Source organism: Drosophila hydei, unplaced genomic scaffold (assembly GCF_003285905.1).
Source record: "Drosophila hydei strain 15085-1641.00,03,60 unplaced genomic scaffold, DhydRS2 tig00000149-arrow-pilon, whole genome shotgun sequence".
In the NCBI taxonomy this organism is placed as follows: domain Eukaryota; kingdom Metazoa; phylum Arthropoda; class Insecta; order Diptera; family Drosophilidae; genus Drosophila; species Drosophila hydei.
The window spans coordinates 1,288,763-1,315,695 of NW_022045678.1; the positions used below are offsets into that span (position 1 = coordinate 1,288,763).

A 26,933-nucleotide genomic window follows, 5' to 3' on the forward strand; every position below is an offset into this window, starting at 1 on the left:
TGTTTGCCACATTGTGTGAGGGTAAAAATCTTTTTAAAACAAATTTCTGTTCATGCTTCATTTCGTTGGCTTTAAATTTGTGCTGTGGCTTAACTTTTTGATGTTTGGAGTAAGATTAACGCCAACCAATGGCCCCAACCCCTGGCGACATCCTAGCTGGACCTTTATTGACGTGACATTGTGCGTGTTACGTATAATCTACTTTCGAGTAGCCACAAGCAACACCCATGTCCATGTAATCTCTGCTTCCTTCTGCTATTTGCCCATGTGTTTTGTCCTTGTCAGGGACAGAAAACTGTAATTTTATGCAAAAGAAAATGTGCTGCATGAAACTCTCAAGATAATGTACACAACAATTTTTTGACATTTTCTTTTTGGGGTTTTTCATTTTTATGCATTTCGTAGATTAAGCTGGCAGCAGCAAAAATATTATGATTCAACAAAAAGTGAAAAGTGAACAGTGAGAGAGAGAGAGAGAGAGAGAATTTACATCAAGCAAAAGCTTAAAATAACAATAATCTGCATAAGACATAAAAACATAAAGTTAATTAACTACTTAAAGTTCTGCGTTGACAAAATCAACGAGAAACACGTAAATCTTTAGAGCAGCATCGATAAAAAGAAAAGGTTCAAAACTTTTACTTTTCATCAAATACTCATAAAATCAACATTCACTTATTGCCCAAAATAAGTTTGGCCTAAACTTTTCGGCTATAAAAAGCCAAAATGCATTTCAGAAACAGCCTCAGTTCAAATTGTGAAAATGCAGGTGACAGTTGCTTTGCTGCTTGGATTTGGTGAGTTGAAAATTGCTTAAATTTACATCAAAGTATAGTTTGATAAATGAAATTCATAAATTTCTATTTCTATAAGATATCAATTTAAAAAGATTTTTCTTCTTCTAAAGTCAGTTAGAGTTAAAGAAAGTCAAAAAATATCCTTTACAAATATTTCCTTAAAACTTTTGTTTAAAAATTTTTTTTTTATTTTCTTATTAGCATTTGAAGATTATTTCGTTATAAATTATATAACTTTGTATATATACATTTTTAGTTTATAATAGACCTTAACATTGTTAAGCAATGATTTATTGATCCTTCAACCCATTAATATTGTAAGCTTAGACTATATATATTAGTATTCTTTTATGTTCAAATCAAACAATTGTCAGTTATATTTTTGTTTCTTAACAATATTATAAATTCTTTATTTTGATTTTCTGCAACTTATCGATCATTAAAATCGATTAAGACGCTTCTTAAACTCATCTGCAACTAACTTCAACTAAGACTGTTTTGTTATCAGTTCAAAGTTATGACTTGAACTATTCTATAATTCAACTCAAAAATATGCTTCCACGATTCTATGGGTTGCATATTGATTTGCGAAAGAAATCCTTATAAGCTTCATCTGTTTCACTCCTGACATTTAAAAATATTAAATAAAAATCAGCATTAAATCTTTTGTGTCAACATTTGACAACGCCTTAGTTCTCTCGCTGAGCACACTGGAGGCCCGTCCTTGGAGCCCTAGCGATCCGATGCAGCCGTCATTATTTCAACTCTACAAGAATCAGAAGCAACGTAACCTGGCCAAAATACAGCTAATGCCACAGAATGCCATCAGCTTTGTGGGACCCAGGCAGGCGACATCTCTCGAAGATGATGATGACGCGTATTACGCAGACGACTACGAAGCTGGAAATGAAAATGCGCCCGTAGACTACACGGAATCTGAGGAGGACGATGATGATTACGGCTGGCGTTGATTGCACAAATATATATATGTATATATACATATGTATTTCAGTAAATATTTATGCACATACAAATTGTAGCATTTATTTAACTGAAACTTGGTTGGGTAATTAAATTTATTTGAAATTCAACTTGTCGCATTGCCTGGCTGCTTGGCTGCTTGGCTGCCGGGCTGCTTGGTGGCTGCTGCGCATTCATTGAAAAATCCGCAACTAATTAGGACACGAAGCGGCAGGAAGTACACGTAGACATAGATGAGAATGTGTCTTCCTGTGCTGCTGTCGCCTCTCTCTGCCTGCCTCTGCGATTCTCTGCCAGGCCAGAGATAAGCAACTCGAGTGTCGTCTGTCGCATTTGCCCGGCCAGACAGACAACCAGCCTGCCAGCCAGCAGCATGCAAAAATAAATAGACTCAGACACAAGCAGAAAACAAGTGAATAGACTTTAAAGAGCTGAGAGACTTGAATATACCCACACTTTGCTTACGCAACTCATCAGTACGCCTAACAAAAGTCATGCAAACATGACTTACAACTTTTGCAATTAATATGTCAATAACAACATTTTAATTAATGTTAATGTTAATGTTTAATGTTTTTCGAATTTTTGCGCGTCTCTAAGGCTAAAATATTCTATAAATATAAGCTGTAATAAAATGGAAATGTTTCTATTAATGCAAATATAATACAGATAGAAAGAGACAAAGATAGTGAAAAAAAGAAGAGTGAGAGGGAGAGTGAGAGCTTAAGATAAGAGAGTGGAAGAGAGTAAGCGTAAGATGAAGCAAAAAGAAAAAAAATAAAAGATAGACCACAGTCTTTCTCTCGCTCTTTCATTCTTCATCTCAGTTTCTTACTGCTTTCTTATAGTGAGCGAGAGAACGAAAGAGACTTAGAAAAAGAAATACAATGAGTGAGAGATCATTGTTTTCCTTTTGACGTTTAGTGTCTCGTCGTTAGGCAATGACATTAAGCAATCCCGACATTGAGATGCCCTGTAGACATCATGAAATCGCTGGATGCAGGTGTTTCTACTCAACTCACTCAAAGGCAAACAATAAAGGCTGAGAAAGTATTAAGAATATTCATTATTCGAGCTGTAACAACGTTATTTAACTATACTAAAGAATATAGAATTAATATTTAAATATTCTTCATCTGTAAAGAAAGATTCATTAGTCTCGACGTCTCAATGACTCTAGGGTATTTATGAAACAAGTAGCTGTGGGAGTAGTCATAATTAACTGACTGACCTTAATTTAATACAAATTCTGCTCTCCATACATTTATATATACTCCAGTCATCTCAGACAGGCCTGTTTGTGTTATATTTTTGGAGCATGTCTTGCAAAGACATGACTTAACTTTCACTGGCTTGTTTAATATTTAAGTTAAACGACGAAACAACCACATTCAATTAGAGCTGTCAACGCGGTCAATTGGACTGACACATTGTTTTTGCGCCCACTTAGTAGGGTCGTTGGAACCCAGGCGACGATTCGATACTTGCGAAAAGTATTGATTAGTATTTGAATAATAGATGCACTTGGGGGGCCATGCGGCCACACTGAAGCATGCTGGGCGCTTCACTGGGTATCCATTGATAAACTGTGCAGCGAATAAATGAAGCGCTTTGTTTGTTTATCGCACAGTATCTCAAAGAAGCATCCTCCATTGGGGGTTCAGTTCAGTGGAGGCCTTGCCGGGTAAACCACTCGAATAATGCAGTCGAGCGTAAACTGTTGATGCCCCCAACACACCACCTCCACCCCGCCTCCTAGCTCTCTCTCTCTCTCTCTCGCTCTCAATCGAGGGGCGGCGTGCAGAACTGTCCTCGAGTCGGTCCTTGCACAAAATTTACATTTAATGAGGTTTAAGTAAGTGTAAGGTGCGAAAAAGTCATTCGAAACGCTTCGCCAGGCTTTCAGCTTTAAGTGATATGCCCTGGCCTGGGTGTGGACAAATTGATATTAAATGCAAATTTTATACCCAACGGTGTGAGAGGCATTCGAACTATTGATGCTCTCATATTTAATTCATTTGCTCACTGATTTGATGAGAACTCATTGAAGATCTCTCTGCAATTAGAGCCTAGGAAAAAACAAATTAAAATCACCTATAAGAAAATTACTTAAAATAGTTTATGATTTTCCCATGATTTTTATGATTCTCCTTTATATTCATAGATTATAAGCGATTCTTAGGCTACTTTAAATATATTTTAAAATAATAATTATAAAAAATAAATAAATTGATTTTAGCTGCAGCTAAATTTTAATATAACATTTTAAAATAGTTTCATAAATAAATATTTCATAAATATTTCAACAGCTTCATGTTATCGATAACTGAAACAACTGCTGATATGAAGTTATCGTTAATAGTGTTTGGCTTATAGTCCTTCACTAGGTAAAAAGAGTATATTGATGCTAACTCTTCGTCTACCTATCCATTCCCCTATCCGACTGGTCATTTATCCGACTGTTCGTCAATCCGTATGTCCGACTGGCCATATGTGCTCTTCTGGCTCATTTCACTTCTATTGAACCCTTGAAGACTTGAAATGTAGAATATATATAGTGCGACGTGGTACATAAAAAAAAGAAACTATTTCGTTCACAATCTTAGAAAGTAAGGCTTTAGACAGTTAAGTTACTAAAGATCGTTTCTTGCGATTGATAAAAAATTATATATCTACACCCAATTGGGGGCGAGGCTTTTCGGAAAAAAAACTAGATGTTCTACGGATTTAGAGCTAAAATCCACAGATAGATTGTTAAAAATTTGATATAAAATGAATTTTGGCTCCGACAATCCTCATTGTTTATTTTAATAGATGTAATAATTAGACAAACTAATACAATTTTTATTTACAAAAAATGATTTATTTGTTTATTATTAATTAGTTTTTAATACACAAACATTGCGCTGATATTTTGTTTGGCATGCACACGTAATACACACGGAAAGTTCCAGCTTTACTTTCATTTAAAGTCAATTTTCCTCCTCATTTTGCATTTCACTTTAATCACATTTTCCTCTCTTGATTTTTTTGTGTTACGGTACTTTAGTGTAAATCCTGTGGCGTTCGATTGACTTGTGAATGATATCTGAATCTGTTTTACTTTCTTCATTCAAAGAGCGAAAGCTTCTTACATGTGCTTATCTGAAATGGAAATCATAGCTAAGTCAATATACATTAATTAAATTTACTAATAGAATTTTTGAAGTGCTGAAATGTAAAAATAGAAATATATAAAAAAAATATAAATAGCTCGAAAAACAAATACATATTATAAAACTCTAGACAATGCCCAAAACTTAAGCCTCTGGGAAATTGAAATCTAACAAGTTAAGGTGCTCTAGTCTGGAGTGCCTGACTGGGAAATGTGCTGAACACTGTAGAGTTGCTATTCCAATCATTCTATGTTTGTTTTATACATACATAGCACTAGCACATGCACACACACAGACACTGCGACTGCGCTACGGCTGCAGTATGGACTTTGCTATGTTAACTTAATTGTTAAATAACTTTTCTTCTAGACTGTCTTAATCAAATTTGTGCGTATTTGCCAAAACGCAAACCTTTAATTTTTGAAATATGTTATGAAGGGCGGAAAGGGGGACGTATCCAAAATCCATATACTCATCGCAGCAGTCCCTCAGTAAATTCAAAGTCTCAAACAATTCTGCTACTCAGCAGATTAGCTCAACTGATCGATTCTGATCGATAACAAGCAAATAAGATATGTTATCGAAAAAAATAAGAAAACAAAAATAAATTGAACTCATTTATGGTTATTTTCTTGAAATTTAAAAATGTTATTCGTTAAGATTTTTGTTGATCTTGGAATATAAATTGATACATTGCAGACTTGAATATATATCTTGTCATAAAACCTTTCTCACAAGTTAAGTTTAGTTTTCTAAAAAATAAACTAAAAGATACCCTCAAACATATTTTCTAACTTTTTAAGAGCGAAATGCAATCGATTTGGATTGTGTACAATTATATGATCTTTCATCATATATAGATATTTTCTTTGCATATGACAAAAGATCTAGATATGATTAGATTCTTGGTCTGCTTGAAGAGATTTACCTAATAGGAATAGCAACTGAAAACCACCAATAGCTGTGCCCAAATTCTACTTCAAAGTCGCGAGTCGAAACCACATTTGAGCATTTCCACTAATTAAAGTGACACGAAAACCGCAATACACAAACACACCACACACACACACACACACACACACACACACACACTATACAAAACGACAAATAAATCAGCGTTTGCCGCAACGTAAAACTGGCAAAGTTTTTTGGTGTAGAAAATGGGAAAATTTGTGTGCTTGGCAGGAGCTTGATGCCTGCAGCTCTACTGGCTGTGGAGTAGATTGAATTTTGGACAGGCCACGGCTTTGTGGCGACAACATTTGTCCAACTGCCACTGTCAGCGACATTTGCAAGTAAAATGTTGTTGCCTCTTTAATTACGCTTCTGCGTCTATCCTTTGCCATTTACTCACCTGAGCATGTTAGAGATCCAGATGCTTGGCGGAGCCTTCCAAGCCAGCTGCCAGATTGGTCAGCTGCAGCAGTTCGTTTAGCGCCAGCGGCGCATCACGTCGATCCTTGGTAGTCGCATGTCCTGAGCTTGCATTGCCCAAGGCGCCACCCAGCCAACGTTTGTACGTGTGCTCCGGCGTCGTGTGCCAGTATTTGTGAAACGAGATAGGAGCATTGAGCTGCAGCAGCTCTGGCGCATAGTCCTGCGGCCGTGCCTGATGCAGGGCGGGCACATGTGTGGCCGTCACGCCCAATGCCTGCAGACAGTAGCCCAATATCATGTCATCTGGTGCACTTGCTGTAGGACAACTGCAACGCTGCACCACAAGTCGCAGCAGCGGCACACTAAGCACAATTCCAGCCCCGCCTGTATGATAATTGAAGCCATCCGCCGCATAGAGTCGATAGCCATAGCGTTCACCCAGATATATATGATCCGTATGATTGTAGCAGCTGAGCAGACCGCTGAGACGAGGTACGCTGCGTGCAATTAATTCATTTTGATAAAAACATTTTTATTTAAAGCCGACAAAGAAGAGCTTATACTAATATGTCTTAAACTAAGTGTAAGAGAGAGGTGCTTAACAAAGAGAAAATAGTTTACAAGTAGAGTCAGGGAAAGAGCACATACACTGTAAAACAGCATAGTTTGTCTTAAAAGTCAAGCATATAGAATACTGTGTAATAATTATGAAATAATTTGATACTAAATGGATTTTATCTGAATAAACAAACATTTTCTCGTAAACATCAACATTTTTGATTCATTATGAGACACATAAAATAAATGCGATATGTAATACTTTCTAATTCGACTTGAAATAAATTATTTTAAGAAGCCTTAAAGTCATAACGCATCAACAAAAATGCCAAAAATGTTCATTCTAGAATTTTATATAACTCTTCTCACTCAAATTGCTTAATTTTGTCCACAAGTGTAAATGATTTGTCTTCTATTACCGTTAATGCTCTTAATTTCAATATATGCATGACATTTTTTGGTTTGAGTGAGTAAGAAAGAGAATTAATTTGCGACTGCTTGCACACTATTGCCATTGATCCTTTTCTCTGTAAAATGTGATTGAGAGCGCGAACGTAACCGCTCTCATTGCATTAGTATAAGTGTAAAAGTATAAGTATAAGGCTTGACGCAGATATATAGAATAGCATAATTTCTTCCGTGAGAGTTTGCATTGCACGATAAGTGAGCGCAACAGTTTTCGTTATGTTAGTGTATTAGTGCACTTAGCGGCGTTAAGTAAAGAGATCATTTAAAAACTCATTGCTGCCTAATAGAGCATAATGACAATTGCAGTCGTTTGGAGCACAGCAAGCACGCCGCATGCAAAAAATTAAGCATATGAACATCAATAAAAAAATAAATAAATTATAAAAAAAAGTCAAACCGGGAAAAGCAATGATATTTTTAATTGAATATGCATTGAGGCGTGTAAGCCGCAAAAAAATCGTGGTGCACACATATGTTCACTCACACAGCATGCACTCTCATGCACAGTCAGTCTCTGCCTCTCTCTCACACATACCTCAGTAGCGTATCATCGTCGACAAGCATCAGCCAGCGTATGTCTGTTAGCTCATTGATATCCTTGAGGGATAGTTGCAAAATTGCCAATGTTTTGGCACAATGTCCAGTCGGTACGTTGGGTAAGCCAGTGCCGATTGTTGGTATACCATCATCTGTTGCGGTTGCCAGTGGAGTCCAGTTGTGCAGTGTCGTAGCATAAAGGTGAAAGATCATAAAGACAAATCAATGAATATTCAATATGGTAGCTGCTGCTGCTGCAAACTACTGTTACCAAACTGTTTGGCTCACAGTTGCATATGTGTTTGTGTTTATGTATATCTGTGTCTGTTTAGCTTGATTATACCCTGTACGCATAGAAAATAGCTGGGGTATAATGATTTAAATCAAATAAGATATATATATATATGTATATATAATATATTGTGAAGTGGATCTATCTATTTCTGTCTGTTTATCTTATCTAATAGTCTGAATGTGTATCAAAAAAATATTAGCATGCATATAATCTATGGAAATCATGGATTATATGATTGCGGCTTGCTCTTTTCATATTTTTCGGTTGCATATACCTATATATTATGATCAGCTTCTGATAAATTCAAAAAGTTTTATGTTTTTAGAAACTTCTTTCTTCTCTTAGCGTTCTTTGCCCATGTAAAAAGGTTTCTATAAAGCATATCTTGAGCATCATAAACTTATCTTGAAAAGATAAAAGTAGAATCTCGGCTAATCGATTGGTTACCTATCAGTTGAGTTTAGGGTATCTAATATGATGACACTCCTGTATCAATACTTGTCAGCCATTAGATACAGGGTATTCTATTTAAAGGCACTCTGGCGTGGAGCATCTCTGCTTCATTTTGTTTTTGTTATTGTTAGAAAGTGTGCGTGTGTTTGCCCATTTGCCACGCCCCCAATTGAGTGGGCAGGCAACGGCAGTAGCTGGTGGAGCAGCAGCCAGTCATTTGCTTTAATTGCGTTCATCGTTGTCGTTGTCGTTGTCGTTGTTGTCGCTTTACCTGCCACATCGCTGTAGTATTTGCGCCGGATGGCATCGGGCGCCCAGGTGCGTTCGATGATTGGTATACGTTCCTTATGGAATTTTGCACAGGTCTTGATTGCAAAATAGATGTGTGCGCCAGTTGTGTGCACCTGTTGTGGGCGAAAATCGTTTGGGCATCAGTTTTGAATTTGAGTTTGTGTTTGACCGTTGTCACAGAATTTATGGTTATAGGTTTCAAATGCTAATTGCCTCAATGAATGACCCCTCCTCACACCTGACACCCCCCACACGGAGCTGTACAATTGTTTGTCTTCATTTAACAAGCAAACATTATTCAACTAAGCCATAATCCATGCACAGCATCTGGCAATAGTTTCTGCATCAGATATACATCATTTTAACTACGTTCAATAACTCAAATAATGTAATAGAAAAAAATTGTAATTTATTCACAGCAGCTAAGAATTTAAAGTTAGTTACACAATTGTCCTTAGCAACAGTGCATGTGTGTAATATGTTCATAATATTTAATATATTTATTTCAAATTATTAAGTTAAGTAAAATAAAATTGACAAATTATATACACAGATTCATTTAGCTTAAGATTTTCATGCATTTAAATTTATTTATCAAAAATATTAAAATATATTTAATTAAAAGGGACACTAATTGGATTCGTACAAACAACATTTTCTATTATACCTTAAATATAAATAAAAAGTATCAAATTCCTTGAACTTGCATCAAATTTGCTTGTTTGAGACTTCTATTATAAGAGAAAATGTGTTATGTAAATGTGTGTAAAATGATAGAATGAGTTCAGTGTAAAATGTCTTAGAGTATTAGAAAACTAATTTGTATGCTGTTGCCGCAAATGCTCTTATTTTGGATATTTGCATGTCATGGATTTTATGACTGAGAGAGAGATAGAATGCAAGCGATACTGCTTGCACACCATTGGCGGCGATCCCTTTATACATATATGTATGTGATGCATAATGCTTAGAGAGCGCAAGTGAGTAAACAACGCGCGAGCGCAGGCATCGCCTTTGTGTGAGCGCATTAGTATATATGTGAGTCGATTAGTAAAGGCGGTGACTAATAAGACGATTTTATTATGAACGGCAGTATGGCGAGAGGACTAAGCGCTGAAGTTTCCTTAGTATTAGTGTCGTATTGCAATACGCTCTCTATTTTTACATTATGCGTACGCAGCTGAGAACGTGGGCATTGAAAGTCATGTGTGTGCTGCAGTTGTCTCTGAGTGAGTGTATTAGTGACTTGGCATGTTGACTAAGGTATGAGCTTAGCTTTCATTATTTAGTACGGAAATAGCTGCATGACATGAGAAGAGATTGTAAGAATTGTTTTGGTGTTAGTGTATTATCATAGGCGTTGGCTGAATCATAAACAGATCAATTAGTCTGTGCTTGTCTGCCTTTTAGAACAGTCGCGACTGCTGCATACGTTTTTCGTTTTTTTGACAAAAAATTATATAAAATAATACAAAAATTAAAGGTGATTGATTAATATTCCGAACTTTCATTCACATACAAAAATGTGCATTCTAAATAGTAGTTAAAATTAGTGTGTTGAATTTTTCACAAGAAACAAAATGGCGTTCGGTTAAAATGAATATTTGCTACAGAATAGTAGTCGAAAAGGAAGTGCGAAAGGGAGAGAGAATTATGTATAGTTTTTTGGATGGTATGCAAATATGTACAAATGCAGTACATGTGTGGTATATAAAGATTTGTGAAAATTTACTGTGATATTAATCACATTTAATTCTGCTGACCTTCACAGTTTGCTGAAGGTTTCACAGCAGGCAATGCATAGAGCTATATGTTCAATGTAAAATGCCTGCCGTTACTTAAATATAAACCGTTATTCAACTCACACAATGCATAGCATTCCCAGCGGCCATTTCCGGCTTGGCATGCAAGACACAGGACACAGGGCTTGACTCCTTTGCTGTCGTCTCTAAGGATGCCAACGACCAGGCTGGCGACACTCTCGCCCAGGGACAAATGTAGTCAGCACTTTTCAAAATTATTTTGCGCTGCAACATGTCGACAAAGTCGTCGTCGTCTTTACTGATGCTGATGTCGATGTTGTTACTTCTACTGCCACTGCCACTGCTGCTGCCGCCATCATCAGCAGGTGCTATATTATCGAAAATGAATCGGGCTAGTTCATGGGCTGCATCTATAGCAAATTCGCTGTGCCTTGTGGCATTTGGGGCATTAACAGCAACAAGTTCGACCAGGCTGCAAATGCATGTTCCATGATGAGTTATGGCCAAACACGGGCCTCCACCTGGACTCACCTGCGCAGCAAAGCACCTGTAAAAACAACGCCAGCAGTTAACATGGGATATGGAAACCATGTTGGATCTTTGTAGTTGGCAAAGTGATGCACAATCGTCGCTTCGGCGTCGTACAAGGCGTGTCCGTAATAAGCTAACTGTAAAAGCACGAGCAATAGCAATTGTTAAGTAGAGCAGTTGAAGTCGATGTGGCAAATAATATTTCATTTCATTTTTAAACTCACTTAAAAATTTAATTTTGAGAACTAGGAATTTAAATTTATAAATTAAATATAAAAAATAGTAGTAATATAATATTTCGAAACCAATTTAAAGGTAACTTTTGACTTAGTTTATGTTGTGTGTAGCCATTGCGAATAACAATGTAATTATAATTGACATAGATTCGTTTTCTTTTTCTACATAACAAAGCAAAAATACTTAAGCTGTTATTGAATTATTACTGGAATATAGAATTGTGGATATTAAATTATTTTTAGAGATATTTAGCGCAAACCATAGCTAATTTAATTCAGGACCCTAGCGGGATCAACAAAAATTACATTAAAATAAAAAAAATAAGAATGAAAACACCAAGTTGATTCTTTATTGGCCAAAAGCTTAGCCTATTTCGATTCGCAGTACATTAATTTTATAATCAAAATATAAATCAATAAGTCCAAAATGATTTTTGAACAGAATTTAAAAACCAAGCATTTAAGGGTTGACATATGTGCGAGGTATACTCGAAAAGTATGGCGAATTTTGATTTCCACGTATTAGATATATTCGAGCTGCGATTTTTTGAGGGAACTCATAGTCTTCCCTTATTCCCTAAACTTTCCAGACTTGACTAACTGTAAGGTTTTCTTATATGCGTAACTAAAGAGGCCTATGAAACGTCAGCCCTAGAGGACGATTGCATCGAAAGAGAAGCTGAACAAAAATTACGTTTTGAAGTGCTTCAAGTATAGCACGTAATGGGCATTAGTTTGAAGGGTATAAAATAGATATGCATGAATAAATAAAAAGTTAAAAAAAAAAACACTAAATGAGACTTTTTATACTTGATTTATATTTGATTTCAATTCGTGAATTTATGAATACAAAACCTTTAAATTATAAAAAATAATTTGTTTTTTAATAGAGAATACATCTACAACTCAATAGGTAGTTGTTCTCAAATAAATAACAACAATAATAATAAAAAATGTAAACAATAAATTTATTTCCAATAACATTCATATTGTAGACATTCATGGAATTCCTACACAATTTTTAAGTTTTTTTCTTTGTGAGTTGATATGATATGAATTCATTTCATAGTTGTATTCCGTTTCGGAAGGCATACACATAGTTTTATACTCATTTACACTTTTTTTACGTTTAATTAACAAATGTTTGTTTGTTGTTTTTCACAAGCCTTGGATTCGAACTTGAATCCTAGTTATTCAGTATTTCTATAAACTCATGTAGCAAGAATTCCAGTACAAATATTATACAATTTTATGAATTCGGATAGCACATTTGATGATTATATAAATATACATATTTCCCCTATATTTGGTATAAATAATTTTGTAAATTTTACAAAAAAAAAAATCGTTGCTGTGTGTTCAATCATTTTTAATTTTTTTTGTGTTTAAATCTTTTCGCTTTTTTTTGGCACTTTTCTAAATTCTGCGCTTCTTAATTTTTCTTTTCACCTCTTGCGCATCCCGTTGCTGCAGTTGGTCGAGCAGGCCACGCAGCGAGGCGACGTGCGTGTTGTGCTGACACCAGATAATCCAATCGGTGTTCGCGTTTAGCAGACGTGTCTTGCCTCGCAAATAGGGCAACGCATCGAGCAGAGTCCAATAATTGAATAGTTCATGCATTATGTGCACCTTAATGGCATAATTATAATCCGTTGGGATCGCCTCCGATATTTGTTGCTCTCGCAGATTTTCGCGTAGGGCGCGACAATGCTCTGCCGCCTGCTGTGGACAGGAAATGAGCAAAAGAATCTCACTGCCATTGCATAAGTGAACGAAGCACGTTAAGAATAGTAAAATTTTCAAACTAGGCTTTAACTGCATTTTATGCACTTTATTTGGTAAGCATTGTGGTCAAATGAAAACGCTCTTAAGACTTTGCCGTCGCGTTGCCAATCACTTGCAAGTGGAGCGCCGCCGTGCTCCAGCTGCGACTGCATTAATGAACGTGCGAAAACGTACTGAAGCAACTGTGATTGAATTTCTAATTTTTTGGCGCAAACGGGCCACGGGCATTTTCGTATAGTTAATGCCAAAGCGCAGGCGCCAAAGTCCGGTCAAATTTTATGAATGAACTTTGTCCTGGGCGCAACAGATGGCCAATGTCAGTAATGGCCATGGCAATGAATTAACCTGTGTGAGTGTGTGTGCGAGTAAAGTAAAGGTGTATTGCATACTTTTGTGCGGCTAATGATTATGCACCCTGTGCTGTGGATGTACCCTGTGCTACTTGTTGGGTCAGATACGGGAGGTAAACAAATAATGCTTGATTAATATTATTATAATTCATTTCTGAGTTTAGGCTGAATGATTAGTAATATGAATTATCGAGGTGATTGGAGTTGCTTTTGTAATTTGTATATTTAAATCCCAAGCACCTGTTCCAGCTGAACTCTATGAGTTCAGTTTAAACTCTCACAATATAAAAACTACCAATGAAATATGTTTTTATTTGGAATATAATCATGTGTCCCCAGTGACCCACTCTACATGACCGAATGATTTTTTATATCGCAATAAATACATCGCGAGTTAAATATAAATTTAAAAATAATATATTTCGTGATAATTTTATTGCGTAATGCTTTTTCTTATACAGTTAAAAAATACATATATAAAATAAAAATGATTTGTTTCTGAACAAAATCAATTGAGAAACTTTTAGATAATGAGAAGTTTACATTTTGCATATAATGCAAAACAGATTTAAATTATTCACAGTTGTTTATCCAACAGTAATTATAAAAACAAAGCAAGATATCAAAACAGGCAGGAAAAAATCATATTATATATATATATATATCAGAAGTGTTTTATCAGCTTTTTAGTAACTGCAATTATAGTTTGTTGTTTCTGTATATATTTATTAGTTTTACTGCTTATGCACATAATTTTTGGGATTAAATAATTCATCATTAGTGAATACATGAATGCCATGTACAGTTAGTCGGTAAAACAATTAATGGGAATACTAGTAGTTAGAGCAGTACATAAACTCTTATTCAATGCATAGGCGAGGCGAGACGTGTGGTCGTCTGCATATTATTGCTGCGATTATTAAGCTTAAGGCGCAGCTCGTTGACGTGCTTGAAGAGCAGATCCTGTTTTGAGAGCAGCTCTCGTGTGCGCTGGCAGCCATGCTGAGGCGTGCACAAACCGGGATTCCAGCGGCAATAGAGACCCTTCCACAGTCGTACGGCGCGCACGCTTGCAATGGGACGCAACACGAGCTCGGCGCCGTGTGTGAATGAGGGGAAAAGCGGATTCAGATATTGATCTAGCGAAGAATTAATATGTGTCCACAACGAAGTGGTCTTGTGCTTAAGATCTAGAACAGAATTAATTAGAATTATAAGTTATGCCAAACAAATATATAGATATATAGTAGAATGCTTACCCTCTGCCACACGCTCCGCCTCAGTGTTGCACAGGAAGGTGCCAAAGCGACACGAATACAGATGATCAACAATTGTGATGAGAAAATGCTCGTTGAATTCGAAGGCGTTGCTAAACTGTTGACTCACTTGCCAAACGCTATCAATGAATTGCAGGAAGACCGGCGAGCGATCAGCATCCGAATGCTTGTTATCGCCGTGGCCGATGCGTTGTTGGAATTTATGACCAAACGACAGCCATTCCTTTTCGATAAGCACTTCGAAGCCACGCACGGTGCGATAATGCGGATCTAGCAATAGCATCGACAATGCAGTCAGCTGTGCTGTTCGGTCCCAGCCATCGGAGCAGTGTACTACCACAGATGTGCTCATTGTCTCCACCTTATCGACAATGCGCACAGCGCCAGCTAAAACGCAGCGTATATGCTTGAGCCACAAGGTGCTATCGATGGCAGTTTGCCATTTCGAGTCGTCAGTGGTTGGGTAGCATGCTTCCTTCACCTTGCGCAGGCTTTCGCGCATCACATGAATATTGTGTATATCTAGGAAATTGATTTCCACATTTTTATAGGCATCCTCGGACTCGTAGCCGCCACCCTTGGCCTTGTTGGCAATGGCATTAGCACTGGGTCGGGCATCCATTATGGTCAATTTATCGGACTGTGCATTGGCCTCCATAATATAACTTAGATAGGTCTCATCATCCGCATTCCGTTTGCCGCTGACACCGACCAATGGCTGGGAGCAACGCGTTATGGTTGCCTGCGTACGAGGATTCATCCAGGACAAAACAGGCAAACGGCAACGCGAACGAAATTGCGCAACGCGACGAAGAAAATCATCAGAAGCCGCTTTTGGCACGGCCCAGACGGCCGGATAGCTGTCGCAAATGGCATAGAATTCGTTAATCTTTGTGACACGCCACATATCATTTGGCACGCCCAATCGACGCAACTCGGCCAACGGCTCATACACAGCCCAGCCATCCCATCCGGCGTTCACAGCTGCGTTTGCTGTCGACGGCTGAGCCGCTGCAGCCGCATGAGCAAATGCGAAAAGTTTGCCGCTGTAAGAGAGCGGAAATGCGTTGGCTTGCAGCTTCTCGAACACTGTGCGACGTGAATGATTTTGTTGTTTGTGTGCAAAGCGTAAATTGCGCATATCTTTGCAAAAGATTTCAATACCATAACTATTCTCACCACGTGACGTGGCACCACCAATTTTTTCCACACGCGCAATTACGCCCAAAGGCACGTCCACAACAACTGGTGGCTCCTGATCGCGCAACGGAAGCGAACGAAAGTATAAGCGATAATTAGTGATAGTAAGGGCGCCGAAGGCCGGACCGCGGTATGGGCACACATAGGTTACATCGTTTTTTTGATCCTGATCTTCCTCACCGTCCAAATAGGAAAAAGGCGTATCTCTTTGTTGACCATTTTCAGTGCCGTGCTTGGAGCCCAGCGAACTTGACTTTGAGCTGCTGTCCAGCGAATTGCTGCTGGCCGTTTTCGATGCCAACTTATCGGCTGAGCTTGATGTGGCATCCATTGCAGCAGAATGGTTAATTATCAACTGTTTCAGTTGTCTTATTGGACACTAAAGCGTAAACAATTTTTATGTCGAGTGAAATAGTCTTTTTTATTGTTCGCAGTCGAGACTTATCGAATCACAATCGGAACAAGTTCTATTGAACAGTTCACCGAACTGAACAAACGAGCTGAGTTATTGACTCATGTTAATCATATATTTGTAATATATGCTTTAAATAGCATAATTAAAAACAAAAATAGAGGTTATCGAAAGCAGACTATATAGTTTCATAATTAAACTACATTCCAATATCTAGTTGTCATTAACATAGCCATAAAACGACCAAGCAATGCAGTTAACATGCAGTAACATTACACTGTTACACGGTTACACTGTTACATTACATTAAACTGACTAGAGCGCCAAATTTGAATGACAAAAAATAAACTCCTGTTACGCCCTTATAAATAGTTCCAAACAATTTTTTTTGTAATAAATTTTAATTTATATATATGGTACATATAAAAAACTCCTGAACGGAATTTTTGCCTTTACTAAATTGTTAGTTTCTTTTCACAATATTATATAAATATATGTACATATGCATGTGTTTTTGTTTTATGTTTTCCTTGTATAATAATAGATTGTATATCATGTATTTAGTTTTACTTAGTAAGGTGTATTTCATTCATTTTGTTTTTATGTATTTTCAACAAAAGTTAACAAGTAAACCAATATTTTTGTTCAAATTAACTTAGTTTTTCAGTTAGTATTTTATAAATTTAGATTAGTTTTCTTTCCTCTTGATTTTTCTTTTAATGTCACATTTACGTACATTATTAAATACGCTAAGCATCAACAGAAATCATTTAGCTGACTAAAAAACGAAATGAGCTTTCCAATTGTTAAATTCAATTAATATATTCCTCTAATGCTGAGCGTTCAAAACAAATTGTGGAAATTAAGAGAACCTAACTCTAATCCTTCATTTTGTTACTAAAGAGACTATATATAGAATTGTATATATTTTGTTTAAGTATTATTTATCTTGCTTTGAATGAGTCATTTTATATAGTCAAATGTATCCTGTTGACGTTTAGTGTATTGTCTTAGCAGTTTTCATTACGAACATGTTTTCTTTCTTTTGTTTAATTTTGCTAATACAGTTGAAGAAAATTATGTTATAGTTTGTTTTTCGTTATGTATACTTAGAGACAAAGCGTTAGTTGCAGTTTTGGTTTTTGTTCAAATTAATAAAAACTTATTCATAATACCCCATTTGCATACAACTAATAATATGTTAGCAAAACAGGCAGTTTGTGTGCTTCCAACATATCTGATGTATGTATATAAGTACATAAGAACTTTACAAATATTATCATAATGTGTGTAGGTGTGTAAATATTAGTATGAATAAAGTCAATAAATAAAATAGTTTCATTTATTTAGTTGCCTTTGTCTTTGTATAAACTAAATTAACAACATAAAATTAAGGAGTGGGAAAGTTTTGTTTTGAAAAACAATGGATATGCTTTGTGAATAATTTATATATATATATATAAATATATACATTTACATATATATGTCATATTTATAAATTTATGCCAAGACATTGGGATTGCAATTCGAGCTTCGAGTTTTGCCAATTACAATTGTTGCAAATTATTTATTAATATTAATTTGTAGCATGCCTAATTTGTATTTCGTATATTAGTTTTCTCATTAATACAAAGGCTAAGTACTATGTGTAGACTTGTAGGGGTTGTTTGCCTTTAAAGCTGTTTTAACTATTCCGATTTGTTTTCCATATGTAAATAGTTAATAAATGGGCGCTTGCGACTTTTCTTCAACTTCATCCATCATTTTTCATCTCTTCACCTTCTTCACTTTGCTCTATAATACTTTCTTTGTTAGTTACACGTATGCTTGATAATGTTAATTATACATTTATATATATATATATATATAAATATATATATATATATAAATGTATGTTAAGTGAGCTTCGTATGTGTGTTGTATATTAAACTAGGCGTATTTTCTGTTGTATACACATATAAATTGTATATATAGTTATATATATTTATATATATGCAGCTGTTTACTATATATGCCTGATTGTTGTGCATGTTGTTCTCTTCAGTAGAATTAAACTCAATCGGAGCGCCTTGCCTTACCATCAAAAATTATATATATGTATATATAAAATAAACTTAAAGCATGCCATAATGTCATATGTAAAGCGTTACCATATAAAGTAAAAAATAAACAAAATTAATAGAGTTAAACAAAATAATAAACTGTACATAATGTCATTAAAATATTATATAACAATGAAGTTTGGTTACTAATTTGGTTCGAAGCACGCATCTCTGTATATATATATACATATATACATACATAAACAAATATATATATACATACATACATATATATATATGTTTTTATTCTGCAGCTAAAACAAAATACTGTTAGTCTATTGCAAGCCCAATTATACTATAAATATATAAATCATATATGTCACATTGTTAAAAAAAATAAAGAAAATAATATATATATGAATATATACACGTGTATATATAAAATGATTAGCATCTAAAACTTGTACATGCCTACAGCTAGCAGGGCGCCCGTGCAAATTAGTTACATACACGCTTTGTATGTGCCTAGTACGTATTTCCTATATAGAGTATGTGCTATGTCTTGTATACATTGTCTTGTAATGGATTATATGACTATGTGTGTCTGGGTGTATATGTGTGGGTGTGTATTTATATATATATATATATACACATATATATATAAATAGATTAGACGTGCATCATGCTGCGTGTTGGGGGGCCCAGTCAGTATTTAATCTGAGCCTGGGAGTCTCTTGCGTTGCGTCTTTCTTGTTAGAATTTTGTGGCTTAGTTGTTTGTCTGTTTCCTTTTTCCATACATTTCATCCTCATCTTTAGTTGTCGTTCTCAGCGTTTAGGAAATATTGGCGCTGTGCTTGCCTGTTGCTGCCTTGGTTTGTTTCATTTTAGACTGGTTTACTCATCCACCGATGTTGTGGGCGGACTATAACTGCATCAGGATGCGCTACGCTGTTCGCCATCCGGTCTGCGATCTGTGGCAATTTGTAGCAAGTTTCTGAACTCTGTGTCGAGTATTTGGCGTGCCTAAATGTAAATGTAAATAAATTTGGTTAGCAATTGAGACATACAACAATGAATATATAGCAGTCACCTGTGCATTTTGCGTGGGTATTTGCAAAGCCAGGCCCATGGCGTTGGCATCGAAACCCTCATCCAGCGCCATCAGACCACCATGGACGCCCGATTCGAGCAAGTTATTGGCATATTCCTGTCATAATAATAATCAAGACAAGCAGTTAAATGTAAATAAAATTCAAAGTAATTGATTATGACACCGACCTTCAGTCCTATGCTGCTCACCCACCGTATGACACGCTCATTGCTCCACACGAGCACATCGCAAAGGCCATTCTCGCTCATCTTACGCCTGTGCTCCAGCTCGGTGCGATCATAGTTTAAGCGTTTTAGCATTGAGATGCCATACTGCAGGCTGGTGCGATGAAAGCTATCAACCATTTTCAACTGACCACGCAAATCCTTCTTGGTTAAATGATCCAACATGCGTGCATCGACTAGACACTCCATAAAGGTTGTGCGATATTGAGGCAAACCTAGCCCAGGCAGCCAGTAATTGCCAATCCACTCGTGATTCATGTCCCCTAAACAAAAATAAAGTGATGTTTAGATATTTACCATAACTCAAGTTGTTATCTCATATCTGTGCGACCTACCAAACGCCAGTGTAGTTCGTGATGTTTGCGGAGCTGAGGGTGAAGTAAGTGAAACCATTTCCTGTATGGCCAAACGTAGTTTGAGCCTATGTAGCGGATTACTAATGCCTATGAAACAAAAGATTTTCATATGGTATACAAACATGGTAAATTTAATTCAGATTTTATTGTTACCTATTTCCCGCTGTATCTCCGTGTCGCTAAGTGCGCTCATAATAGCACCCGATTTGACATTGGCACGACAGGCGGCCACATACCAGGCTGGCATGCCCACCCACAGCTCCAGCCAGGCGACAATGGTGGGTCCGTTCCACAGAGCGAATGGCGTGCCTGCTTTCATGGCCTCACCCAGCAGATCGTTGCGATAATCGTGATCTCTGCAATACATATAGTTAGTAAAGGATCATCTTTGATTCACTCTAAGCACTCACTTCTTTTGCCTGCCGTAGTCAACGCTGCTGATCTTCGAGCCTTGGGCGCTGGCTATGCGCGGCATCATGCCGCCAGTCATGCTCATGACATCATAGTTGGAATCCACCTCGCTTAAGCCCATCGACAGATTGCCAATGGACATCATGCTGGGCGAACCATCCGGCAGCGTATCCTTAACGCCCTTGACCTTCTCCTTTTTACTAAAGAAACGACCCAACGAAGATTTAATACCCTTCTTTTTCTGAACGGCAGCGGCGGCAGCTGCTTCCCTAGACACGCCTGACGTAGGCGTCTGCAGCATGGACATTGAACCCATTGTATTATAGTGACGCAGTGACTCTTGGCTGCCATAACGTGAACTGAGTGGCGATAGCCCATAGCCATGCGAAGCCAACGTCATATGAGCATTAACATGAGGTGAGGCAGCGGGCACCATTGTGCGGCGACGCAGCTCCTCCTGGCTATGGGCGAGTGCCTGGGCGACGCGCTCCAAGCGCATCGAACGTGCCGTCAATGGCGAAGCAGCGCCGCCGGAACTTGAATCGCCGGTGGTGGACATGCCGCCATGCAGCTCCTCACGAGACGCATCACTGGATAACACGGGCAAGTTAAGCTGTAAATAAGAAAATAGTTGATTAGTTGGATTCCGTTGTTCCCCTTAAATAGGTTCCACCTGGAACTACATTTCACCAATTGCCAATTCTTACCGTATGATATTTCTGCATGAAATCACGCTGTGGACTGTTGGGCGTACTGCGTCCACTCATGGGAGGACTTTGTCTGTCCATGGAACGGCCACGTGCCAATAGATTCACATGCTCCAGACTGCCAACGCGCGACTCCAGCTCTTCGGCTCGCGCCTCTGTCGATTGTTTCTCCTCCTGGATGAGACGGATCTCATTATTAATGGCATCTAGCTGCTCTTGCAGCATCATGGCCAGCGTTTGCGCATCTGTATGCCCGGAAGGCGACATCATATCCGCCGTGGCTGCGGCATAGATCGCATCGCTATCATCGCAATCGCCCACGCTGGCAACCAGCTCGTAGGCCTGCTGCTGTGCGTGTGCCACCTGCTGCATTTGCATCTTCTCCCACTCCTGCTCGGCCATTGAACGGGCCAGAGCATTTTCTTCGGAGAGGCGCGATTTGCTCTGCCTTCGCAGCGAATGCGTCTCGAAACTGGCATGAGATGTGCTGCGTGTGAAGGCGTTGCCACCATCCGCCGCGCTACTGGGCGAGAGGCTGCGAGTCAATGCCTCCGTCTGCTGTATATTGTAGGCAATCTCCTGCTGGAGCAGTTGACGCTTGAAATTCTCGATTTCAAGGCGCGTCTTGGACAGCTCCTTCATGATTTCGCTCTTCTCATGATGCAGCTCTTCGGCCACCTTGCGCGCCTTCTCCAGCTCCTGCGTCAGCGCGTTCTTCTCATCCAGCGCACGCATGCGCTCTTTCAGATGCACCTCCAATCGCTCATTGGACTCGGACAGCAGCTTGTCCACCGTCGAGGACAGCCGCAAATTGTGCTCTTCATTCATTTTGAGACGCTGATTCAGTCTTACCACCTCGGCGCTCTTCTCATCCAAATTCGTTTCCAAGCCCCGGATGCGATCCTCCGCCGAACCATGACGTTCTTGAGCCTGCAAAGCGTTCAGCCAAACAAGTTTAGTAATGCAAATTCAAAGGGTTTCTCTCGTCAAAGACAACAAATTAGTGTTTGTATTAGTAATGAAAGCTAAAAGTGAGGAGTTTTCTTATGTTTTTTGGTTTAGTTTTTGTTTTTGTGAAGGTTTTCAGTTGTCGGTGCGCTGAGTTCTTGTGCAGGACAGAATAATAGAGAAAGAGTTGTATATATTCTTGGATATTGTTCTTGTTGTTGTTGGTAGTATTATTTTTTGGTTAGTAAGTGGATTTTTGGAAATAGAAAATATATACGAAAAATATATATTCAAATTACGTTACACAAAAAAAAGAATAAGAATATAAAGAATACGAAATTTAGTTGTAAAATTGATAATTGAGATTATACTTATGGACCTGTCGGCGCGCATATTAGTTCGAGTGCATACCTTATTTCCTACCTTTGTCAATGCCTCCATGCGCGCCTTTAGCTGCTCCTCCATATCCGGCTGCAGTTTGGCATGTTGGGCTAGCTTTTGCTCAGAGAGTTCGAGTTTCTCTTCAATGGCGCTGATTTTCTCTTCGTGCAGCTGTCCATGGAGTTTTTCGGATTGTTTTTTTTTTTCATTTTGTGGGGTTGGGTGTAGTTCAATTAGTATGGTTTTTTATGCAATATGGATAGGGTACATATTATTTAGTATTAGTCACAGTTCTGTAGCGTTTAAGCAGGCATGGGCGAACGACAAGACACTGGCTCAAGCAGTTTTTGCTTGCATAAAAATGTGGCAAATTTTAGGAAAATTCTTCAAAGGAAAACTCAATTGAAACATTCTATTTGAGCGAAAACTTAAAAACTTACGCTTCTATCGTAAAAAGTGGCTGCGCTGTTAATAACATTTTTTTGTTATATTAAAGACTTGTGTTATTAACAGAAGCATTTAACAGAAAAAGCTTGATATGTAAAACAACATCATGCTAACAGCTTGTACCCTACATAGGAAATTTAAAACAGTTTAAAAAAGAATAATAATAACAATGCAAAACACATGATTATGTTTACACTGAAGAATGATGTCATATATAGCAAAGCTTAATTATTTCCTGACTTTAGAACCGTTTCCATAAACATCCAAAATTGCTGAGATACATAATAATTAATAGCGGAAATAAGACATTAAAGATTTTTGGCATAAATACACACATATAGATAGGTAGGGTATATTGTTTTGCAGTGCAGTGTTTTGATTAATTTATGAAATTCGCCCATGCCTCGAAACCATAACCAATTCCATGTACATAGATTTCATTATATTTATATTTATACGCACCTTTAGCTGTGCTTCCTTGTGCCGCAGCTCCTGCTCCAGTTTCTCGTTCAGATCGTGCAATGATGTGGACTCACGTTGAGCATTCAAATAACGTTTCTCTAGCGTAGTTATGCGCTCCTCCTGAAAGTGTTATATATGTCATATATTCTGTTGATCTATTATATCTTCGGCTACGCTCTACCTGATCTTCCTTTTGTGCCACATTTTCGCGCAAATCTCGCTGCAGCTTCGAGCATTGATCCTGCGCTTTGCAATGCTCCTTTTGCACACGCGACATATTCTCCTCGAGCTCACTAATCTTGTTGTTCAGATCAGACACACGACGCTGCCATTGCGACAATTCAGAGGTCTGAAGTAGAGAATGAGTAGAGTTAAATCAATTTAGTGAAACTGAGTTGCTTAGTTATATAATTATGAGTTATATAATTATGAGCAGGTAGTCGACATTAAAAAATCTATATAATCTATAATTTGTGCTTTGATTTTACATTTTTAATTTAACTATGTTCTGCCAAATGGCAATAGTCCTAAGCTATTTATGCTTTCTGTTTTTAAGGAATATTATTCTATGCGAATTTCTATTCATTTCGTCTATTAAAGATCTATTTTTTTCGATCCATTTAAATTCTTATCTCCATCCATTTCCATTCTTATCTTATTTATTTATTTACGTAAGCTCCGATAGTCTTGGACCAATGTCTGATGCTGATAGTGAACAGCAATTAATTGCTATATAATGTTATTTAAAAAGAATACACTTAAAAACCCTCAATTATGTTAAACAGCAAATTCATAGCACTTAAAATAAACTTTATCATCATACGAAATAGTTGTCTGCTTTATCAACACATCTCGTTGTGAGTCATTAGTTGCTTTTTGAATGTATTGTCTACGAACGTAGTACGAGTTGTTGGCAATGATGTATGTTATGATACCCCTGCCACAGCGTGCTCACCTGCTTCTCGATGATCGTTTGTAGCTCGTGTGTTTTGGCCGCATATTCGTTAAGTTCGCTAGCATCGCCATTGACCCCGCCGCCGCTGCCGCTTGCCAGCTGCAACAACAAAAGGTACGAAACGTAAAATACACGCTTGATTGAATAAATAGATATAACAGCATACACACACACAAACACACCTTTTCTTTTATGCCATTTTCCCCGGCTGTGCTGGCAGAGTTAATACCGCCTCCGCTTTGCAAAGCGCCAGTTTTATATTGGGTTAGCTCCTCTTTGGTTGTATTCAGCTCTTCCTCTAGCACATTGTTCTTCTCGATGGACAGGCGCAGACGTTCGCGCACTTTCTCATCTAACGCCTTGTGATGCTCGAACAGAGATTTGAGCGCTTTGAGCACCTCCACTTCGCTGGAGACGCCGCTTTGGGCGGCCGCCTGTCGCTTCACGACGGTCATGCGCAGAGATCGCTCATGACGCGACACCAAGCATTCCAAATGTTCCAGCAGCAGCTATTATGACATACAGATTTAGTTAGATCTATCCGTAATATAGCTGAAGTCATGTGTAGCTTACCCGCGTATTATTGCGTTCCGCCTTAAGCTCTCCGATTTCTTCGTCGCGTTCCAGCAGAGTTTCACGCGCTTGCGTTAGCTCCTTAGTGAGCGTGGCGAACTCCTGAAAAGCAGAAAGCATCAAACGATTATCATTGTTAGATTTTAAAATTGTTGTGCTTACCTGCGGTAGATTGGCATTGATTTGCCGCTGTAAACTGTCCCGTTCTTTTTCGACATCGTGCAGCTTCACCTCCGTTTCACCCAATCGCTCTTGCGCCTCGCGCAAACTATCCATTAATTTGTCCCGCTCATCGAGCATGGACACCATCAGCTGCTCAAAGTTCGCATCTTCGCCGCTGAACTGCGAGGAGCGCTGCGATATGCTGTCTTCCGATATTGTGGGCATTACGTCGCACATCATGTTCCACATTATTTAGTTGGCCACCAGAGCACGGGCACGCATGTAAGACTGCAAAGCAAATTAGTTTCTTTTAAGTCTAAAAATAACTCTCACATGGATTTTAAGAGGTAGTTAAATAACTTCAGCAGATTATTATGCGAGGGTGGTCTGAATAATTACGATTTCGCACTATATATTTTCAATAAATAACGTTTTTTTTAGAGATGAGATTTTTTAAACAGCCCTCGTTGATATGAATCTAATCTTGTTAAAGATTTAAAATCTAGAATCTGATTTTATTGAATATTTTATTCTTTATACTATTTACAATATTGAAGTATTTTCTTATATATTTTTACATATATATTTGAAATCCAGATTATTTTTATTTATAATCTTGGTTACGCAGAGCAAAGAGTAAATGCAACATATATATGTATATATAAATAAACATATATAGAATATAGAGCATCGACTTATTAAAGCTCTCTTTTAAAAACACGATAAACTATTTTAACCGGTTTGAACCGGTATAACGGATTTCTTTGGTACTAAACCGAATTATTGAAAAACCGGTACAAAAATGAGTGAAGTGTAATTTAAAAGAAAAATAACTGTTAATATAAATTTTGCCTTAAATCGCTGGATAGCCAATTAAAACGGTTAAATAGCCTACGCATTTTGCCCACGCCTTTGAAGCTTTATGCTTTGTTTATGCTCAGTTTTTCCCCTCGCGAGTCGTTTACGCCCGTGTATTGGGTTTAAGACATTCCAATTGGACTAATACACTGAACATGTCTAATAAGGCTTTTATCATAGGCGCCGCATTGATAACAAGTTTTTTTTACAGCAACACACGTACACACACGCACACTGCGGACACAGCACGAACACTCATACATATACACACCGCTTATGTGTATATATACATACACGCATGCCAGCACGCACACATATGTACAGCTTTTTCTTTTTTTATATTATAATTTTTTTAATTTAAATTAATGTTTCTCACATGCATTTAACACTAATTATAGCAAACACATAAAAATTAAGAGTCGCGGGTTAACAGCTGCTGCACTTGGTCGTTTAATGATTGGTAAAACGCCTTTTCACGAGCATAGAGCGACGGCTTTTATGCAAAAAGAGCAAAAAACTCCCTTCCTCCCTGGCGCAAACACGTACCCCGTAGCCAACAAGGATCGATCGCACGGCGACAGCGCAGCAGCAGCAACAACAACTTTTGTTGCTGTTCAGCTTTTGCATATATAGCTATTTAATTGTTGCAATTGTAGCAAGTTTTATTTATTTCTGATTGATTTTTATGTGCGAAAAAAGGCAGCTCGTTTCTTTTTTGGTTGCCACTTAGGTAAAAATGTGAATATTGCCACCTAGTTTCAACATTTTGTATATTTTTGACAGTCCGGCAAGCTAATTTGCTTGAGAATATATAATTTACGTTATTGT

General features: G+C 37.6%; 4 protein-coding genes across 6 annotated transcripts; 1 reads left to right on the top strand and 3 right to left on the bottom strand.

Moving 5' to 3' along the window:
* Positions 1 to 763: 763 nt before the first annotated feature.
* On the top strand, positions 764 to 1,768 carry LOC111602294. The gene is made up of 2 exons (XM_023319295.2): positions 764 to 797; positions 1,491 to 1,768. Exons 1-2 carry the CDS (start codon positions 764 to 766, stop codon positions 1,766 to 1,768), a joined length of 312 nt encoding a protein of 103 aa, XP_023175063.2.
* A 4,528-nt stretch (positions 1,769 to 6,296) lies between these two features.
* LOC111602293 (beta-1,3-glucosyltransferase) lies at positions 6,297 to 13,302 on the bottom strand. Its single transcript, XM_023319294.2, has 6 exons — positions 12,892 to 13,302; positions 11,207 to 11,343; positions 10,778 to 11,147; positions 8,893 to 9,025; positions 7,872 to 8,025; positions 6,297 to 6,807 (listed from the first exon to the last, which is right to left on the bottom strand). The coding sequence occupies exons 1-6, from the start codon at positions 13,261 to 13,263 to the stop codon at positions 6,297 to 6,299; spliced, it is 1,677 nt and encodes a 558-aa protein (XP_023175062.2). The 5' UTR covers positions 13,264 to 13,302.
* A 985-nt stretch (positions 13,303 to 14,287) lies between these two features.
* Positions 14,288 to 16,498, bottom strand: LOC111602222 (myotubularin-related protein 2). The gene is made up of 2 exons (XM_023319201.2): positions 14,837 to 16,498; positions 14,288 to 14,767 (listed from the first exon to the last, which is right to left on the bottom strand). Exons 1-2 carry the CDS (start codon positions 16,383 to 16,385, stop codon positions 14,442 to 14,444), a joined length of 1,875 nt encoding a protein of 624 aa, XP_023174969.1. The 5' UTR covers positions 16,386 to 16,498; the 3' UTR covers positions 14,288 to 14,441.
* Positions 16,499 to 18,870: 2,372 nt separating this feature from the next.
* On the bottom strand, positions 18,871 to 26,747 carry LOC111602267 (liprin-alpha-1). Of its 3 annotated transcripts, none has more exons than XM_023319263.2 (15): positions 26,652 to 26,747; positions 25,248 to 25,535; positions 25,086 to 25,187; positions 24,695 to 25,021; positions 24,513 to 24,611; positions 23,739 to 23,906; positions 23,558 to 23,677; positions 22,679 to 22,819; positions 21,320 to 22,249; positions 20,612 to 21,225; positions 20,355 to 20,557; positions 20,181 to 20,288; positions 19,789 to 20,108; positions 19,601 to 19,717; positions 18,871 to 19,533 (listed from the first exon to the last, which is right to left on the bottom strand). In XM_023319263.2, exons 2-15 carry the CDS (start codon positions 25,494 to 25,496, stop codon positions 19,444 to 19,446), a joined length of 3,588 nt encoding a protein of 1,195 aa, XP_023175031.2. In that variant the 5' UTR covers positions 25,497 to 25,535; positions 26,652 to 26,747; the 3' UTR covers positions 18,871 to 19,443. The 3 variants fall into 3 exon arrangements, with proteins under 3 accessions (XP_023175031.2, XP_023175032.2, XP_023175030.2); XM_023319264.2 differs by having other exon boundaries at positions 19,444 to 19,533; positions 22,691 to 22,819; XM_023319262.2 differs by lacking the exon at positions 26,652 to 26,747 and adding an exon at positions 26,482 to 26,618 and having other exon boundaries at positions 19,444 to 19,533.
* Positions 26,748 to 26,933: the final 186 nt, after the last annotated feature.

Excerpts from the sequence above, each read along its gene's own strand:
- LOC111602294 (XM_023319295.2), top strand. The coding sequence starts at position 764 with ATGCAGGTGACAGTTGCTTTGCTGCTTGGATTTG. Across the intron at positions 798-1,490 it reads TGCTTTGCTGCTTGGATTTG|TTCTCTCGCTGAGCACACTG; the intron begins GTGAGTTGAAAA and ends ACAACGCCTTAG.
- LOC111602293 (XM_023319294.2), bottom strand. The coding sequence starts at position 13,263 with ATGCAGTTAAAGCCTAGTTTGAAAATTTTACTATTCTTAACGTGCTTC. Across the intron at positions 11,344-12,891 it reads AGCAACGGGATGCGCAAGAG|TTAGCTTATTACGGACACGC; the intron begins GTGAAAAGAAAA and ends GTGCTTTTACAG. Across the intron at positions 11,148-11,206 it reads ACAGGTGCTTTGCTGCGCAG|CCTGGTCGAACTTGTTGCTG; the intron begins GTGAGTCCAGGT and ends ATGCATTTGCAG.
- LOC111602222 (XM_023319201.2), bottom strand. The coding sequence starts at position 16,385 with ATGGATGCCACATCAAGCTCAGCCGATAAGTTGGCATCGAAAACGGCC. Across the intron at positions 14,768-14,836 it reads GGCGGAGCGTGTGGCAGAGG|ATCTTAAGCACAAGACCACT; the intron begins GTAAGCATTCTA and ends ATTCTGTTCTAG.
- LOC111602267 (XM_023319263.2), bottom strand. The coding sequence starts at position 25,496 with ATGTGGAACATGATGTGCGACGTAATGCCCACAATATCGGAAGACAGC. Across the intron at positions 21,226-21,319 it reads TCATGCAGAAATATCATACG|CTTAACTTGCCCGTGTTATC; the intron begins GTAAGAATTGGC and ends TCTTATTTACAG. Across the intron at positions 20,289-20,354 it reads GGAGATACAGCGGGAAATAG|GCATTAGTAATCCGCTACAT; the intron begins GTAACAATAAAA and ends TTTGTTTCATAG.